Source organism: Trichechus manatus, unplaced genomic scaffold (assembly GCF_000243295.1).
Source record: "Trichechus manatus latirostris isolate Lorelei unplaced genomic scaffold, TriManLat1.0 scaffold00223, whole genome shotgun sequence".
In the NCBI taxonomy this organism is placed as follows: domain Eukaryota; kingdom Metazoa; phylum Chordata; class Mammalia; order Sirenia; family Trichechidae; genus Trichechus; species Trichechus manatus.
This window is the reverse complement of record NW_004444159.1, coordinates 3,526,714-3,546,991: the sequence shown is the minus strand read 5'-3', so window position 1 is coordinate 3,546,991 and position 20,278 is coordinate 3,526,714. Positions and strand designations below refer to the sequence as shown.

General features: G+C 42.6%; 1 protein-coding gene across 3 annotated transcripts in view; it reads left to right on the top strand.

The window, feature by feature from the left end:
• LY86 (lymphocyte antigen 86) overlaps positions 1-20,278 on the top strand; it is an 88,744-nt gene that overhangs the window by 22,652 nt on the left and 45,814 nt on the right. For all 3 annotated transcript variants that reach the window (XM_023742907.1, XM_004388945.2, XM_023742908.1), the window contains exons 2-3: positions 14,504-14,590; positions 16,639-16,767. In XM_023742907.1, the coding sequence (XP_023598675.1) occupies positions 14,504-14,590; positions 16,639-16,767 (216 nt within the window). The remainder of the gene's footprint in view (positions 1-14,503; positions 14,591-16,638; positions 16,768-20,278) is intronic.

The following is a 20,278-nucleotide window of genomic DNA, read 5'->3' as shown; positions in this document are numbered from 1 at the left end:
ATTCACAAAAAAAGACCAGACTTGCTGGTGTGACAGAGACTGGAGGAACCCCCAAGACTATGACCCCCGGACACCCTGCTAACTTAGAATGGAAGCCACTCCTGAAGTTCACCTTTCAGCCAAAGATTAGACAGGCCTATAAAACAAACAATAACACACATGAGGACCATGATTCTTAGTTCAACCAAGTATATGAGACCAAACTGGCAACACCTGCCCAAAAGCAAAGAGAAGGCAGGAAGGCACAGGAAAAATGGAGGAATGGACATGGGGAATCCGGGATGGAACAGAAAAGGGGGAGAGTGCTGACACATTGCAGGGATTGCAACCAATGTCACAAAACAATCTGTGTATAAATTTTTGAATAAGAAACTACTTTGCACTGTAAACTTTCACCTAAAGCACAATAAAATAAAAGTCTGGGGGTAGGACCCAGGCATCAGTATTTCTTCTAAGCTCTGATTGCACAGGCCAGTTTGAGAACCTGTGGTATAGAATATCTCTAAGCCACCAAATCCTGTTCAGTGCAAGCCTATTTATCTCTCATGGGCTGGAGGCCCTAGCCGACATCTAAGGTTTACATAAGAAATATCTATTGAACTCAACTAAATTATTTTAAACCTAGAGTGCTGTTACATTGAAAAGAAAACTTTTTTAAAAGTTGGTTTCATTTTATACTATTGCAATGAGAATGGTTAGTATTGCCCTTCTAACAGAGTCTACCCTTTTTTTGCTCAATTTTGGAGTATCTGCTATGTGCCTAGCATTGGACTAGATGTTTTACATACATTATTTCTCTTAATTACTACAAAGAATCTTCTAAGGGAGCTATTATCATCCCCATTTCACATATGAGAGAACTGAATTTCATCTGACTTTAATGTCTCTGCTCTTCCCTCTGAACTATCCCCATGACCTCTGAGTTGAAAAACAGCTGCCTTCTTCAGAGTACCATTGACCTGTGCTTGGAAACAATCCTAGCAAAACTGAGACTCTGGGTGTGCCTTATCTTCCCCTGTAATCAACCTAGAGTGCAAGAGGAGCAGGAACATAACATTTGTGTTCGGCCCATTTGCCGTCTCCAAACTCTGCTTTTTCCTTGAGCTCTTCAGCCTCGCTCTCCAGCTCTAGCTCACACACAGCAGTGTGCAAAGGGACAGTGCGGAGGTCACAGCTCAGGATGCAAAGGCTGGACGTCTTGACAAAGTCACTTCACTTCACTGCCTGGTAGGGATTGAATTGTGTCTCCCAGAAAGATGTGTTGAAGTCCTAACCCCTGTACCTGTGAATGTGACCATGTTGGAGAAATAAGGTCTTTATTTGAAAATACTATCAGTTAAGTCATATTGGAGTAGTGTGGGTCCTACTTCTGTATGACTGGTGGCTGATAAAAGAGCAGGACAGACACAAATTCACACACAGAGGAAGACAGACACCATGTGAAGCTAAATCTACAAGCCACAAAATGCCCAGGGCTACTAGAAGCTGAAAGAGACAAGGAAGGGTCTTCCCCTAGAGCCAACAGAGACAGCATAGCCCTGCAGACACCCTGATTTCAGACTCCCGCTCTACAAAACTGTGAGACAATAAATTTCTGTTCTTTAAAGCCACTCACTTCATGGTACTTTGTTATGGCAGCCCTAGCACACTAAGGCTGCCCTAGATCTCGGCCTCTTCATTGCAAAACACAATGTGGACACCTACTGCCCTGGCCACACATGAGACTGGTAGGAGAAATGAGGATTCATATACACTGTAGAGCCTCCCGGCAAATCCAGTTCTGTATGTGAGCAAGGCGGCGCTGGTGTCAGAGGTTCTCTCTCAGCCGGTTTACCAGTCCCTGTTCACTCATCCGTCGTTTTCTGCGGCACATGTGCCAAGCGCAAACACCTCAGCTTGTCTTTTCAATCATATGCAGTTTACTGTTTCCAAAAGCACCATGGAGTTCCTTTTCAGCATTTCCAGCATTTAAAGAAGTCTCTCGTCTTCACAGCTGCAGACACATTCACGTCAGCCGCCCTGTGCCTTCGTGTCCCTGTTCTTATCCCTCTGTCAAAAGATGAACAGACTTGCAGGAAATGTAGGAATGCAATATGACAGGTTATGTCTCAGTGTCACCAAAATCAACACAGTTCCAGCTGTTCCTAAGATGAGGAGGCATGGAGCTGGCCACAGGCTTCTTCCCCCAGAAGGGGTCTGTCTGTCATGGATTGAATTGTGTCCCCCAAAATGTGTGTCAACTTGGCAAGCCATGATTCCCAGTATTGTGTGGTTGGCCACCATTTTGTGATCTGATGTGATTTTCCTATGTGTTGTAAATCCTACCTTTAAGATGTTAATGAAAGCCCTAGTGGCACAGTGGTTAAGAGCTATGGCTGCTAACCAAAAGGTCGGCAGTTCAAATCCACCAGCTGCTCCTTGGAAACCCTATGGGGCAGTTCTATTCTGTCCTATAGGGTTGCTGTGAGACAGGATCCACTCAATAACAATGAGTTTTATGATATTAATGAGGCAGGATTAGAGGCAGTTATATTAATGAGGCAATCTACAGGATTAGGTTGTATGTTGAGTCAATCTCTTTTGAGATATAAAAGAGAGAATCGAGCAGAGAGGGAAGAGACCTCCTACTACCAAGAATGAAGAACTAGGAGGGGAGTGTGTCCTTTGGACCTGGGGTCACTGTGCTGAGAAGCTCCTAGTCCAGGGGAAGATTGATGACAAGGACCTTCCTCCAGAGCCCACAGAGAGAGAAAGGCTTTCCCTGGAGTGGGCACCCTGAATTCGGACTTCTAGCTCCCAGACTGTGAGAGAATAAATTCCTTTTTGTTAAAGCCATCCACTTGTGGTATTTCTGTTACAGCAGCACTAGATAGCTAAGACAGGTCTCTCATGGGAGACTGCCTACAAGTGAAAGTCAGACCTGCACCCTGAAGTGCAGTGGAGAATCTAGGGAGGTTCTGAAGTCTAAGCTGCTGTCTTAGCTTGCTAGTGCTGGTGTAACAGGGATACCACAAGCAGGTGGCTTTAAAGAACAGGAATTTAGTTCCTCACAGTTCAGGGGTCTAGAAGTCTAAATTCAGAGTGTGACTTTAGGGTAAAGTCCTTCTTTGTCTATGCTGTATTTGTAGATTCGTCTGCCTCCATCATCATCAGCCGGTGTCTGCCTTCCTCTGCTTATGCTCTCTCACCTCTGTCTATGCTGCTCCTTATGACTCAGAAGTGATTAGGTTTAGGACACACCCAACACTGATATGGCCTCATTGACATAACAAAGAAAACCCTATTTCCAAATAGGATTACATCCACATATACAGTGGTTGGGATTCCAACATGTGTTTTGGGCTGACGCAATTCAACCCATAACAGCTGCCATTGAAAAATGGAACAAGCTAATTTTTGTCAATTTTCTACCCCATGTGGATTGACTCCAGATTAGTTACAGAAGGTTAAACAACTATACCCACCCAGCAAAACAGGCAAGTCTCCCTGATGCTTATAGACTCCCTCATGAGTCTATATGACAGCCCTGGGGATGTGGATATTGACCGGCAGTTGGGCTCTGGATAAACTGGTAAAAAGACTCCCAACAGTGTCTATCACATATTGGTCAGTTAATAAAAGCTGTAGAAAGAATGTATACTGACATTTTCATTAAAATTATGTTTAAAATGAAGAGTTGCTAAGATAGGTAGTATGTAGTAAACCCATGAGAGACATGTCTTGCTTATAGAAGATGATAAATATATGTTAGCTATAAAGTAAGAGATTTAGAGCATATATGTTTCTCATATAGAGACTATTATTCAGTTGTATATTATTATAATAAGAAGAGAAGAAGAAACAAGGCCTGAGATCATATATCTGACTTGGGTGTGTAAATAAATTCCCAATGAAATGCCTACCAATGAGACTAGAATGGGGGTGTAACTACTAGTATTTGAAATAATGATCATCAGGGGCTTTACTGTGCTGTTTTATAGAAACAGGATTTGACAGATGTTAAAGAGATCAGGAAATAATAGAAAAGCACAGCTAGAAAATATCTCCCACACTGTAAGTTATTTCTTTGTCTGCAAAGCAGGGAGGAAGTATGAGGGAAGGGGAGGAAAGAACAGACCTTAGCAGCATCAAGGACAGAGGGAGGAAAGTTAATTTTGCATTTGGGTAGTTAATCAATGAGAAGTTTACAAAAGCCTTAAGCACCATCCTCTTTTTGGGATCTACAATGACCCTTGTATGTATGTCACACTATTAATACAAATAAGAAAATTAAACCACCCTTGCGTGATGGTGAAGTCATGCAAGAAAGCAAACCTTCAAATCTATGCACACCTAGACCCAAGTCATCAACAGAGCACAAGTTTACAGTATTGGTAATCATCCACTGTAAAGGAAGAAGCAAAACTCAAGGTCTATCTGTTTCTTTGTTTCATTTGGGAAAGTATTCCAAAAGATGGCAAGAATAGAGGAATAGCTGCTACCCTTTAGCCTAAGACTAGATTTTCAAGCATACTCAGAAACTCAATCCTAAATGCCAAAGCAGATTTTCCCATTGCTATGATGACAATGTTAATGCACTAGCAGCTTCCGAGAGAGCACTTCCAAGTGTGAGGACAAGATCAATATTACTGGACTCACAAACTAGGAGTCCCAAGTAATTCTGGCATCACATCAAAGGTGGAAGTAAAAACTTAACTTTCTAACACCTTCTGCAACAAAGTACTTGATCTTTTGTCTTTTTTGTCTATCTATCCAACCAACTGACATTACTGGGCATATCTACTGGAATAGACACTGGTTATTCAAAGATGAATAAATAATACCTAGTTCCCATCCTCTCATAGCTTACACTCTAGTACACTCTACAAGAGTAACAAACTGGCAATAGTCACTACACTGCATGATGATGAAGGTATGACAAGGATATACACAACATGCCTTTAAAGGCCAAGGAAAAGACAGCTAAACCAGATTCAAAACCTCAGATAGCATCTTGGAGAGGTGTATGCTTGAGCTGGATTTTGAAGGTGGACAAGGCAGGGGAGAGGCAATCAAAGCTTTCCTAAGTGAAATATAAATCTCTCAGAAGACATTTATTGGAAACTGACCAAGGATACAGACATTTTCTTGACTTTTATGCCGCAGATAGAGTAAAACACGTTTAGCAGAAAGTATAAATGCAACAGCCATTCATCCAACAAATATGTGAGTTAGCACCTGCCATTGGAGGCTCCATGTTAGACACTAGGAGAAGGGGTGGGGTATAAAAAATATAAGAGGAGGTCCTGCCTTGGGGGACCTGACGTTTGGTTGAGGAGATAAGAAATTAACATGTAAAACATTGATTAACTAAATAATATAGTCTATGTAACATGCCAAATAACTGGTATGTTGCTGTTGTTGTTAGGTGCCTTTGAGTTAGTTCCGACTCATAGTGACCCTGTGTATAACAGAATGAAACACTGCCCGGTCCTGCACCGTCCTCACAATCATTGTTATGCTTGACCCCATTGTTGCAGCCCCTGTGTCAATCCATCTCATTGAGGGTCTTCCTCTTTTTTGCTGACCCTCTACTTTACCAAGCATGATGTCCTTCTCCAGGGACTGGTCCCTCCTGATAACACGTCTAAAGTATGTGACACATAGTCTTGCCATCCTTGCTATTCTGGTTGTACTTCTTCCAAGACAGATTTGTTCATTCTTTTGGCAGTCTATGGTATATTCAATATTCTTTGCCTACACCAATTCAAAGGCATCAATTCTTTGTTCTTCCTTATTCATCATCCAGCTTTCACATGCATATGAGGTGACTGAAAACACTATAGCTTGGGTCAGACGCACCTTAGTCTTCAAGGTGACATCTTTGCTTTTTAACACTTTCAAGAGATCTTTGGCAGCACATTTGCCCAATGCAATGTGTCTTTTGATTTTTCGACTGCTGCTTCCATGGGTGTTGATTGGTATAGGTAATGAATTCATAGGAATGGAGAGAACAGCTGGTGGGATGAGGTCAAATTTCCCAGAGAGGTCAGGATTTGCATAGAAAGAGGAGAAATCATCGCAGGCAATGAAAGCACAGATCAAATCATGTCACTCTCTCCCTCAAAAATAGTGAATGGCCTCCCAGGCACAAGTACTGGCTCTCTCTTTGTGCTTCCACAGGACCAAGACATCACTATTCATAATGCACTTGAGGACTAATCTCTATATCCCAAGAATTCAGCACAGTGTGTTCCACTGATAGAGGCTCAATAAATTCATCCTGCAAACATATGAAGCCATTTAGAGGCACTGAACCCCAAGTTAACTATTGACCATATAAGAGCAAGAAGAAAATTAGAGGGGCTGTTATTGAGAATTCAGGCAATAAGATACAAAAGACCCCCTTCATTAACTAACAAGGCACTGTCCAGTGCTATTTTATTAAGTAACCAGAAGCAGATCAACTTTACTCATGTTTGTTTACCCAAGTTCTTCTTCCCTCCATAAGCTGTTAGTTAGAAGTCAGTCCTGCTGGTGCATCTATATTGATGGTAAGGCCTCCGCCATCTGTCTGTTGTCTATTGTCCTCCTTTACCCTCCTCAAAGGATCCCTGGTGGCACAGTGGTTAAGTGCTTGGCTGCTAACTGAAAGGTCGTGGTTCGAATCCAGCAGCTTTGTGAGAGAAAGATGTGGCAGTCTGCTTCCATAAAGATTACAGCCTTGGAAACCCTATGGGGCAGTTGTACTCTGTCCTGTAGAGTTGCTATGAGTCAGAACCAACTCCATGGCAATGGGTTCGACCCTTCTCAAGCTGTGCCTCTATGGGAAGCGATGGTATGAAATATGCTTTGTAACAATGTCTTGGTTACCTAGTGCTGCTATAACAGAAATACCACAAGTGGATGGCTTTAACAAATAGAAATTTATTTTCTAAGTTTAGAAGTCTAGAGGCTCAAATTCAGGGTTCCAGCTCTTTCTTCCTCTGTCAGCTGTTGGGGAAGGTTCTTGTCTCTTCAGCTTCTGTTTCCTGGTTTCTTGGAGATCTCCATGAGGCTTGGCATCTATCTTCCCCCAACTCTGCTTGCTTAATCTGTTCCTTTTATACTTTGTAAGAGATTGTCTCAAGGCACACCCTACACTAGTCCTATTCATTAACATAACAAAGATAACTTATTCCCAAATGGGATTATAACCACAGGCATACCCGTTGCCCATTGTCTACTGCCATACAGTCCATTCTGACTCATAGCGAACCATAGGCATTAAAAACAAACAAACAAAAAAAAAAAACCTATTGCCCTATAGAAGTTAGCATTTACAACACATATTTTGGGGGGACACAATTCAATCCATACCACAGTGTAACTTTCTCCTGGAGGCAGCTTGTTTTCTTCCAACAGCATATGCAAGAAACTGCTCAGAAAGTAATGTGGGTTTATAGTGGACCGAGCTGTGAAGTTTAAGGTATGTTGGAAGAACAATGAGTGGTCTGAATCTCAGGACATTGACTGATGTAAACTCTGGAGAAGTGAGGGGAGGAAAAGAAAGAGCGAGAGAGGGAGAGGAAGAGAGAATAAATTCATGTAGCAGAAAGGACATGGACAAGCTCGGGTGGAGTTGGGGAAGGCAGGGAAGGTGAGGTTGGAGGGGTCTCAGCTTTTGCACAGTGACGGTGGTGGAAGAATTCCACCCTCCCACAGGAACAGGAGCACCAATGCTTCACCCACTCTGCAGCCGTTTTTAAAGTCCAAGCAATAGAACTGTGCATGTAAAACTGGTGCAATCTGAATAAGGTCTGGGAATTGTACTCATCTTGACATTCTGGTTTGATATTATACTATATGTAAGACATTACCATAAGGGAAAGCTGGGTAAAGGGTGCAGGAACTTTACTCTTTTTGCAACTTTCTGTGAGTTTATAATTATTTCTAAATAAAAAGTGGAAAAAAAAAAAAACTCAAATAGGGCTCTAAAATATGAAAAATGGGACTAACAGTGTGAGAGTTGGCCCTTCTTCTGTCCCTCAGAACACCAACCAGCAAAATGGAGGCTGCAGGGGAGGGAGCTACTTCCATAGACTCCAGGATTTAGGGACACACAACAAAGTATAAGCTTTTGTCTAAGGCCAAACCAAGTAGGGGCATGGTGGTTCAGTGTGAGAATTCTTGTCTTCCATGCAGGAGACCCGGGTTCAATTCCCAGCCAATGTACCTCATGCATAGCCACCACCTGTTTGTCACTGGAAGCTTGCATGTTGCTATGATGCTGAACAGGTTTCAGGGGAGCTTCCAGACTAAGAAGGACTAGGAAGAAAGGCCTGGTGATCTCTTTCTGAAAACCAGCCATTTAAAGCACTATGAATCACAACGGTCCCATCCACAACTGATCACGGTGACGGCCTGAACCAGGCAGTGTGTCATTCTACTGTGCATGGGGTCAGTGTGAGTCGGGAGCCAACTCAATAGCAGGGGAGGAGCACATGTACAGTGTACCCTGGGAACACCAGACCCCCTGTCCCATCCACTGCCCTTTGGAGAGGAACTGAATTCCTGCGGCTATGCTGTTGGACTTTATTTTCTTCCCACTGATTTTAGTTGAAAGCCCAACTCTGACCAGACATCACCAAAGCAAAATTTCCTTTCCCTCTGCTTCTGGACAGCCACCCAGTTCTAGCCCAGCTCGAGAGAGTACAGACCATTACTGGAGCTTAAGGCACAAAAACCGTTCTGCAGCTGAGAGCAGTTAAGACCCTGCTCACCTACAGCCCTGCTTGTTTATCTAAGTCTAGTCTCCTCCACAGATTTGCAGTTCTAGGACTTATTTGTATGCCGCTGCCCTTAGTATGCAAGGCAGATACTGCTGGCTGCCTTCCCGGAGCCAATTCCTCACCGCCAGCAGGATTTGCAGCAGCTGGTTCCAAGAGGCCTGATTTCCACAGCACGCATATCTCCGGCGTGGGGGCAGCCAGGCGCAGTTTCAAGGGCATTCTGGGTTCACTCACAGTAATGACCATCCTCCCTTTGGCTAAAGCAATAGATGTCAACAGAACAGAGAGAAAATGGGTACAACATAAAGGCTAAGGAAAAGTATGCTTAAAATGAATGTATCTTATATTTCATGATGAAGCTTTTACTTCTTTCTTCAACTCCCTTGCCTCTAAACAATGAAGTGTCTGGAGGAAACATTTGTCTCTGCCATCAAAGCCCTGGAACACCAACTCTCATTAACTTTCCAATGCTGTTGTTTAAGGAGGTCCGAATTCAGGGAACTCTTTTTACATGCATTAAAAATTATCTGAATCAAGTGTCCACAGGGAGGGTCTTCCTTCCAACCCTCAATCAGTTCTCATACTATATATGGAGAACTAATTACAAAATGCAATCCAACTCCTTTCATTTTGGTAGGTGATTCTGAGGCACTTTTAGTAGAAGTAAAGCCGGATTGTAATGGTTAAGATTGTGTATCAACTTGGCTGGGTCATTTTTCTCAGTGTTTTGGCAGCTGTATAATGTTGTGATCACTTCCCTGTTGACATTTGGTATGTGATCACCCCAATCTACTGTGAGTAGTCAATCAATTGAAAGGGAGTTTCCTTGTGCGTGTGGCCTGCATCAAATATAAGTGGACATTCTGGCAAGGCTTGGGGGCTTTTTGCTCGTGCTGGATCCTGCAGCTGGCTCCTGTTTGTCTAACCTCCAGTTCTTGAGACTTGAGCTAGCAGCTTACCTGCAGTCTTGCCTGCCAATCTTGGGATTCATTGAATCTTCACAGCCTGTGAGAAAGAGCTGTGTCCTCTGACCTGCTGATCATGGGTTTGTCAGCCCCTGCGGCTACGTGAATCAGGAGAAGCCTCTATCCTGACCCACGGACTTGGGATGTTCCAGCCTCTACAACCGTGTGAGCCATTTCCTTGATATAAATCTCTCTGTATATATATATTTGTATGCTTTACTGCTTTTGCTTCTCTAGGGAACCCAGCCTAAGATACTGATCGTTGGGAAAGTAATTCCTTACAGCAGTGCTTCTGCACCAGAGGCGATTTTGTCCCACGGGGAAGAGTTGGTAATGTCTGAAGACATTTTTGGTTGTCACAACTAGGGGGGCCCACTGTTGGCAACTGGAGGTTTAGATACTGCTAAATATCCTCCAATGCATAGGGTAGCCTACCCTCCCCCACCATACACAATACAACCAAGAATTATTTGGCCCCAAATGTTAATACTGACAAGGTTGAGAAATCCTGCTTAAAAGTCTCAACTAATTTACTAGAAATAACCCTCATTATTCATTCAGCAAACTTTTACTGGGAACCTAATATAACCTTAAGATGTTATGCTAGGCCATGAGGTTGGGGGAGCCTGCTTTTATAGCATTTAGTAGGGTAGAGAGAGAGAAAGAAAGAGACAGGGAAAGAGAGAGAAGGCTAAGTGCCTGAGGGGAAATACAAATAGAGGGAGAGATACGACTGTGAGGATGAGGTTGTGAGGTTGGGGTTGGGGAGGAGCTGATATCCCCTTCCCCAAAACAACTGCAAACTACATGTTCACTCTCAAAGACATCTCTCTCAAATATAAAATTGAAATAATTTCTAGGAAAGATTACCAAACCCCCAAGTATGTTATAAGCAATCTGTCTTTCTGTGTGTGTGTGTGTGTGTGTGTGTGTGTGTGTGTGTGTGTCCTTAGAGAGAAATGGCCTGCTACTTTCTTTGTGACTTTGCTTCTTAACAAAATTATTTTCCTAACAGTAATGTTTGCCCGGAACCAGGAGAATGCTTTTTATTCTTTTTCCTTCTTCTGTCCTTAGTTTCTTTTCTATCTATACCTTTAAAATATTGACAAACATACACTATAATTTTGTAACTGGTAATTAACTAAGCAAAAATATCTTCCTTACCAGTTGCCTTGGAGTAGATTCCGACTCATTCTGACCTCATGTGTGTCAGAGTAGAACTGTGCTACATAAGGTTTTCAATGGCTGATTTTTTTGGAAGTGGATCACCATGCCTTTCTTCTGAGATGCCTCTGGATGAATTCGAACCTCCAACGTGTTGTTTGCAGCAGAGAGTGTTAACCCTTGGCGCTACCCAAGGACTCCAAGCAAAACTACTTACCCTCTTTTGTATTTCCTCAGGAAATAACTTTATTCACAATTTTGAGGATGTGATACCAAAAATATGTGTTTCAATTTGGCCAGGCCATGATTCCCACTACTGTTGATTGTCCACCATTTTGTCATCTGATGTGATTTTCCTATGTGTTATAAATCCTGTCTCTATGATGTTAATGAGATGGGATTAGTGGCAGTTATGTTAAAGAGGCAGGACTCAATCTACAAGATTAGATTGTGTCTTAAACCAATCTCTTTTGACATATAAAAAAGAGTAGTGAGTAGAGAAATGGGGACCTTGTACCATCAAGAAAGAAGCACCAGGAGCATAGCATGTCCCCTGGACTTGGGGTGCCTGCACTGAGAAACTCCTAGACCAAGGGAAGATTGATGACAAGGACCTTCCTCCAGAGCCAACAGAGAGAGAAAGCCTTCCCCTGAAGCTGGCACCCTGAGTTTAGACTTCTAGCCTCCTAGACTGTGAGAGAATAAATTTATCTTTGTTAAAGTCATCCACTTGTGGTATTTCTGTTATAGCGGCACTAGATGACTAAGACTGATACACTTCCCTAAACATCTGTTAGTTGGCCTCTATCATCTTCAGTACTGTGGTACCAGGTATGCAGCTGGAGCAATTGTCTCTGTACTCCCTACTCTTATTTCTCAAGCTGAAAGAAGATTTGGAATAGAAGAATGTTGGGACAGCACAAAGATGCTCATAAAAGGGTAAAATAAGCATAAGAAAAAAGAGCTTTTCCCCCAGGAAAATTAGTGACCAGATCAAAGGGTTTTCGATCAAACAAAAGTACACCTACATTCATTTTGCAAGGTTGAAATTGCCTAGTGATCATTTCCATGGCAAATACCAGAGACAATTATGTATCTTCCAGGTCTGCAATGTGGATGATAAAACTGTCTGGAACACTATCATTGACAAATATGTGCTCAGAGTGAAGCTAAAATTGAAATCAGTTATGAAACAGAACTACCAGATGCCATATGTCTGCACAGAAACTAGAGAATATTCCAGGCACTCCTACAAATCAAATAATTAACATACATATTTGAGCCTCAACTCTGTGAATTATGCAGCACAAACCCAGGCAGCAGTTTTTCATTTTGTTTTGTTTTTTAAGTCTGCAATTGAATCTTGACTCTGATACTTTCTAGTTCTGGGGCTTGGGCAAGTTAAAAAAACCTCCCTGAATCTATATTTTCCCAGCTGTAAAACTAGGAAAATCATACCAGTCTCTCAAGATTGCTGTTTATTGTATCGATCTAGGTCCAGTTGGAAAAAAGGAAATTTTATTGGTTATTTTAAGAGAGGAAATTTAATATAGGAATTAGTTAGGCAGCTATTAGTTGCTATCAAGTCAGCTCCGACACATTGCGACCTCATGTACAACAAAATCAAATGTTGCCCAGTCCTGTGCCATATTCATGATCATTGGTATGTTTGAGTCCATGGTTGTGTAGTACCTTCCAACCTAGGGGACTCATCTTCCAGCACTGCATCAGACAATATTCTGTTGTGATTCATAAGGTTTTCTTTGACTAATCTGTGGAAATAGATTGTCAGGCCTTTCTTCCTAGTCTGTCTTTGTCTGGGAGCTCTGCTGAAACCTATACACCATGATGGTATTTGCAATACTGTTGGCATAGCTTTCAGCATCACAGCAACACACAAGCCACCACAGTACAATAAATTGACAGATAGGTGGTGGAAGCGGTTGTTAGAGAAACAAACAAAAAAGGGATGTCAAGGAAGCAGCTACCACCCCTAGGGCTGGGAAAACAAAGGACAGAGGTTGGGGTTATTAGAACCTAGAAGCTTGAAAGAAAGACCTGTGGAGCTGTGACTCAAATATCTGAGGAAGAGGTATCAGCTTCTGAGGTACTCTTATCTCTGAAGCTTAGAAGGCCCACAGAGCTGAGCATAGGCTGCTTTTGGAAAGGTGTAAAAGAGAGCTGGACACTAGAATCAATGCCCATGCCAGGTGATAGGTATCACTGGGGTGACACTCAAGGAACAGTGAGTAAGCAAGGAAGAGTAGGTCCATTCCCCTCTCTAGCCTCAGGCATCTCTATTGGCAGGTGGCAATGGAGAAACGTGATTGCAGAGAGCCCCAGAATCACAAAGCAGAGTATGGAAGGCTGCGTTTGGAGCTGAGAGATGATAGCTTAATATATGGCCCGTCCATCTAAGCATTATGGATATTTAAGGAGTGCTTACTATGTGTCACACTTTGAGGCTCTGTGCTAGGCACTGGGGGGTCTGGAGAATTAAATGGAAAACTCTTCTAAAGTACACAGCTCAGTGACTACTGCAACTAGACCCCCAGTTAAAGTAGCTTTCCTACTTCAGGTCCAGTGGGAAACACGAGGGAAAAGAAAATGGAAAGGAAAACAAACCCCAACAAAAAACCAGCTCCTGCCTTTCTTTAAAGAGTTTCATGTTTAGTTTAAGCATTGGTGTAGGGTAAGTCAAATACCAAAGTGCAAAGTCATACATGTTTGCATGCTTCAAAAAGTATTTCAGACCGTAATTGTCCTAAGAATTCAGAGAAGCAAAATAATATTTTTTGAAACTATCAGGGAAGACTTCATAAAAAGATGGAAATTGAGCAATACCTGAATATTTAGACGATGACCAAAAGGGGTAAGAGAATTAGAAATGGGAGAAAACACATGAACAAGTCAAGCACGGTGAGAATTTTCTGGGTGTGTATGTCACTACCCAGCCTCAAAGAATGGAGGACATATTCATGATTAGGAGCATGGAAGATAAGGCCACTAGAATATTTGTGGACTTTATTCTGAGGTGTAGAAGAGCCATTGGAGTGTTTTGAATGAGCAGAAATTATATTTAAAAAATATTATCTTCGTAGCCCCTACCATAGTTAACACAATACCTTGTGTGTGTGTGTGTGTGTGTATATACATATATATATATATAACATGGAATGAAATCATAAAGGCACGTCTTGACCTTAAAAATATGCATATATCTCCCTCTGTTTTTATTATAATAATAAAGAAGTATATTATGAAATGTTTGGTGTAATCAATGAGCATTTTTAGGACCAGAAGGTCAGGAACTAAAAGAACTTGAGCAATGATAAGAATTTTAGCAACAAGTAAGGATGGAACCCACCTATTAAGACACTCTACTCATTTCACAGATTGAGACCCTGCTGTCAGAGTGACATTGGCCAACACTGACTTTGGACAGACTGGGCGGGCCTTTTGAAGTAGTCACGGGCTTATAGAAAAAAATTGTTGGGTCAATATGATTTTTAATCAGTTTAAGTATTTATGTAGAAAAAAATAATATTATTGATGTGAATTTTGAATATGACTTTGCAGAGTATACAATTTACTCACAACTGATCTGTGGTTTCTCCTTGGCAGATCCACTCCAAGACTTTGGCTTTTCTATTGATCAGTGTTCCAAAGACTTAAAACCAAACCTAAGCATTAGACTTGGACTCATTCTGAGTAAGTAAAAATTATTAGCATGAAATAAAACATTGCATAGCCCTTCATGCTCCACACACCCAACGACTTGTATTAGCTATAGTGGCTGGCTAAACTACTGTTCCCCACCACTCTCTGGAATTAACTCTGTTTCCATCTCCATTTTCCATTCTCTCTTTGGTGATATCCAGATAGAGTAGAACTCTCATTTAATGCTGTGTTTTTGTACTGAAAAAGACTCTAGAGACTCATTTGGATGATATAAACACCTGGAATCAGTATACCCAGAAAAAAAGAAAATATTTTGAGCGTTAAGTATTGATGTCTACTCAGGAAAGAGCTTTTACTTAGTTATCTCAGCAACAAACAAATCCACTTCAAGTAGCATGGTTTGTCATTTGTGCCAATTGTTTTCCAAATAACTAATGTAAATTCTTAAAGCATGGCACAGCCCCTCCCCCATCAATGAGCTGAAACACTTTGATTGTTTAATGTTTATATGATTGTGTCATTACAGTTAGTCAATATATTTGCTATAGTTAATAGATTATCTCCCTTTTAAACAGCTTTAACAAAACAAGAGGAAAATGGTTGAATAAAACTTAGCATGTGGAATCATTCCAGGGAAACCAAGGGAATATTCCCAGAAGCCAAGAATTCTCATGGATCTTTGCATTTCCAGAATCTTGCACAATATCTGGCTCTAGCAGCAGCTTCAGAAAGAAAGAGAAGGCTGTGTGCTGAGAGCTGTAGGGACCATGGTCTCAGGGAGCATCTAGCTCAATTGGCATAACATAGCTTCTAAAGAAAATGTTCTACATTCTACTTTGGTGAGTAGCGTCCAGGGTCTTAAATGCTTGTGAGCAGCCATCTAAGATATTCCACTGGTCTCACCCCATCTGGAGCAAGGGAGAATGAAGAAAACTAAAGACACAAGGGAAAGATTAGTCCAAAGGACTAATGGACCACAACTACCACAGCCTCCACCAGGCTGAGGTCAGCACAACTAGATGGTGCCCGGCTACCACCACCGACTGCTCTGACAGGAATCACAATAGAGGGTCCTGTACAGAGCTGGAGAAAAATACAGAACAAAATTCTGACTCACAAAAAAAGACCAGGCTTACTCGTCTGAGACTGGAGAAACCCTGAGAGTATGGCCCCCAGATACTATTTTAGCTCAGTAATGAAGTCACTCCTGAGGTTCACCCTTCATCTACATTAGACAGGCCCATAAAACAAAACGAGACTAAAGGGGCACACCAGCCCAGGGGCAAGGACGAGAAGGCAGGAGGGGACAAGAAAGCTGGTAATAGGGAACCCAAGTTTGAGAAGAGAAAATGTTGACATGTTGTGGGGTTGTTAACCGATGTCACAAAACAATATGTGTACTAATTGTTTAATGAGAAGCTAGTTTGTTCTATAAACCTTCATCTAAAGTACAATAACAAAAAAAAAGAAATTGCAACCAAAAAAAAAAGCAGCAGCAGCAGCAGCTTTCAGGGGACATATTAAAAAAAGAAGAAGAAAGAGAGAAAAGAGGAATGGAAGGAGGAATGGGAGGTTGTGATTAAAGGGAGGAGCTGAGAAAAAAAGCAGAGACAATTGGAAGGCATGACTGCAGAGCATCATGGCACTTCCTACCACAACTATGATGGAATAGCTGTCTAGCAATAGTAGATGGGTTGGTAGCTTTGACCACATGCCACCCACTATCCCACTATTCCGTGGGACACATAGTGCTATGTAGCTGAGAAGTTCTAAAAACCAGACCTTCAGACCTTGTGGAGGGGCCATAGCATCAGAGAAGGGGAGTGGGCAGATTAACCACCTTGCCTCAGAGAGGTAAAGATAGAGAAGGGCTACCCTACATACCCAGAGCTTTCGTCATAATCCCCTGTAGCATCGCCGAAGTGCTGTGTCACCAAGAAAAGAAGAGAACTTTCCCCACACAGAGTGGACTTCTGACAATGAAAAGTCCTTTGTTTCATCCTGTTATAAGCTTTGAATGCCTTTACATACACAGCAAAACATACAATCTAGTAAAGCTGTTCTTCTCTTTCCCTTAGGAGAGAACATCAAAGAGCTGTTTCTTGACATAGCTCTCCTCACAAAAGGATCATCCATTTTGAATTTCTCCTATCCTATCTGTGAAGGGGATCACCCAAAGTTTTCTTTCTGTGGAAGAAGCAAAGGGGGTAAGTTGTCTGTCTCGCTAACTGCCCGCTAAGGCAGAGAGAGAGATGGAACAAGAGCTTGCAGCTGGGGTCAGACACCCAGGTTAGGCCCTGGTTCTGCCACTCCCTTTTGAACAAGGGTAATCTCACTGAACGGCATCTGTGAAACAAAAACAAGGGTGAGGCCTCTCCCACAGGACCTACTTTACAGGGCTGGTGTGAAGACGGAATGACCCCAATGCTCTGAGGTGCTTTACAGTAGAAAGTTGTTACTGTTAACAGTAGCGCCTGATAAAAAGGGCGCCACTAGAAATCAGTAGCTTCCAAAATCCCATTGGGTTTGAAAGTGTTCACAAGTGTCTTAGTTTCCCAGCACAGCTGTAACAGAGTACTACTAACTGGGTGGCTTAAAATGACAAATCTATTCTTCCACAGTTGTGGAGGCCAGATGTCCAAATTCAGGGTGTCATCAGGGCCATGCTGTCCCCTTGTCTTCCTTGTCCTCCCAGCTTCTGGCAGCTCCAGGCACCCCTTGGCTGGTGGCAGCATCCCTCCAGCCATCTTCCTCTGCGTGTCTGCTTGCATCTCTTCTCTTTTATAGGCCACCACTCATAATGGGTTAGGACCCAACCTACTCCAGTGTGTGTTAATTTAACTGAAAACACCTTCAAAGACCCTATTTCCAAACAAGGCCATGCCCACAGATCTTGGGGATGAGACCTTCAACAAATCTTTTTGGGTAACACAATTCAATCCATAACACCAGGTTTCTCCTCAGCTATCTCCTCAGTGGCAAGGTCTCCTCAGTATAGCGACGTACTCTGAAAGAAAATTGTAAGCTTACTAAACGCCACTGTTTTACTGCGGTCTTGCCTATTTGTGTCATTGATGAGAGGGACATCAGGTAACTAGACTCAAAGTACAGAAGCAGAAAACCCCTTCTTTTATATCTCCTCTCTCTAATTCACTAGCCCCCTCCCCCTTGCCATATGTACCTTCTAAAGAGCACAGGAAACCCTACCCCAGCCTGTCCTCCACCTCTCCTCGTCTTCATGCACCACCTCAACCAAGGCCCTCAGGTGCCTCTGTTTACTTCACTCAGGTCTTTTTTGTGACTGCCCTTCCCCAGTAGATGTTCTCTTCCAGTTGGTCCCTCCTCCTGCCCATGGCCTCCTTCCTGTTCCAAATGACCAAGAGGGAGCAAACCTCCAACCTCACACCCTTAGCCCACACCCCAGAAACACTCCTTTATCTACTTCCCCATTGAAGGAAACTGGAATTTTAAACAGTAAATTTCCCTGTGCAATCATCCAATTATCTTTACTAAACAAAGGGTCTAGAAGAAATTGGAGTCCCTATCCTGCATGTGGACAAAGGAAGTTGGTGCCAAAAAAGAAAACAGAAAACTTAAGACAGTATAGGCCAGATGGCAGGGGGGCTTTCCTGAGAGACGAGCTCTGGGCCAGGATGTGACTTTGCGGTGGTCTGTAGGTGACCAGCCTCGGCTCAGCTGTCCCCCCTCACACTCCTCACGCTCCCTTAAGTGTGTGGCACGTAACTCTATCCTAGCACTTGCCATCTTGTACTATAATCACTTGTACCTTTTTTGTCATCCCGACTGGACTATGAACTTCCTCAGGGACAGGAAGTGTCATCTTCATCTTTTTATCCCCAGTATTTTAAATGTCCCTGATACATAAAATGGGAAAAAGAAAAACCGTTATTGTTGAGTTGACTCCAACTCATGGTGACCCTATGTGTTACAGAGTAGAACTGTGTTCCATAGGGTTTTCTTGGCTGTGATCTTTATGGAAGCTGATCACCAGGGCTTTCTTCTTTGGTACCACTGGGTGGGTTCAAACTGCCAACCTTTATGTTAGCAGCTGAGCACAAACTTTGTGCCACCCAGGGACCTTGTTTGATACTTAAGGGGCGCTCAATACAGACACGTATACTGAGTGAAATAGCTGTTACGGTTTGAATTGTTTCCTGCAAAAGGGTATGCTGAAGTCCTAACCCCTGGAACCTGTAAATGTGGCCTTGTTTGGAAACAGGGTCTTTGAAGATGTAATTGCTCATCGCCAGTGCAGGTTCAACCTGTTGGAACGTGGACAACCTGAGAAATTTTATAATCACTTTCCTGTTTGCTTAAGGTTATTTTGAGCCTGTTACAGGCCTTTTTAAGCATTCTTTTATATATATATATATATATATATATATATATATATATATACATATATATACACACACACACACACACACATAAATAATCTGTGCATAGCGTACTAACAATGTTTGCGCTGCCCTGACTTCATAGGATGTTTTAGAGGAAGTCAAAGCATCTTGAGATGATAAATGACCACCACCCAAGGGAGACTGACAGCTCCGTAGGCTATCACCTACAGCCAGCTTCCAGTCCTATCTCCTGCCTTCTGCTTATCTTTCCTATTTCTCCTCAAAATAAGTGTTCCTGGACCCAAATGTAGAAACAGCTATACTTGGAAGTATTACCAGCTTAGCAAGAAAGAACATACTCTAGGATGTCCTCCATCCCTACTCCTTCTGTTCCCTGGTTCAAGTCCCCCTATCCCTCTCCTGAAGCTCAGAAATGGCTTCTTAACTGGTTTCCTTACCTCCATCCACACTGCGGCCAGAGTGGTTTTCTCCAAGACAGACCTGATAATGTCACTCCCCTCCCCAAAAGACTTCAAGAGTTCCCATTTCTACAGAAGAAAGCCTAAACTCCTTAACAACCAACTTCATCATAAACTTGACTCTAGCCTACTTCTCCAGCCATATCTTGTCCCACTGCCCAACAGGCACCTTTAACAACAGGCTTCTCAAGTTCACTTGCCACTTTCTGGCTGTGCCCTGTGTTTCAACACACACGACGTCGTTCAGATGGTCACCTTAATGCCCGCTCCCCATTTGTCTTCCATCATGACCTAACTCAGGTATCGTTTCCTCTCAGAATCCCACCTCTAAGCCCAGCCAAATGGATTGTTGCCTCTGGGTGCTCCTGTAGCATTTATCAGCACCTATGGAGTCCCTGGGTGTTGCAAATGATTAACGCGCTTGGCTGCCAACCAAAACATTGGAGGTTTGAGTCCACTCAGAAGTGCCTTGGAAGAAAGGCCTAGTAATCTACTTCCAAAAAATCAGCCATTGACAACCCTGTGGAGCACAGTTCAACTCTAACACACATGGGGTCACCATGAGTCTGAGCTGACTCGAAGGCAGCTGGCACTGGTTTACTTCTGTTGTAGCCCTTCTCTCAGCCAGAATTGTATTATGTAGTTAGAGAATGTGTGTGTGTGTGTGTGTGTGTGTGTGTGTGTGTCCCATTAGTGAATGTCTTGAAGCAGAATACTTCTTGCTCATCTCTGTCTCTGCAGACCTGGCAAAGAGAGCCTAGCACAGAGTAAAGACGCAATAAATTCTTGTTGAATTGAATCTGCATATGAACACATGATGGATTGCATACAAGTAGGCCAGCCTACCTCAAAAGTGACTCTCTAAAGGTACTTGCTCA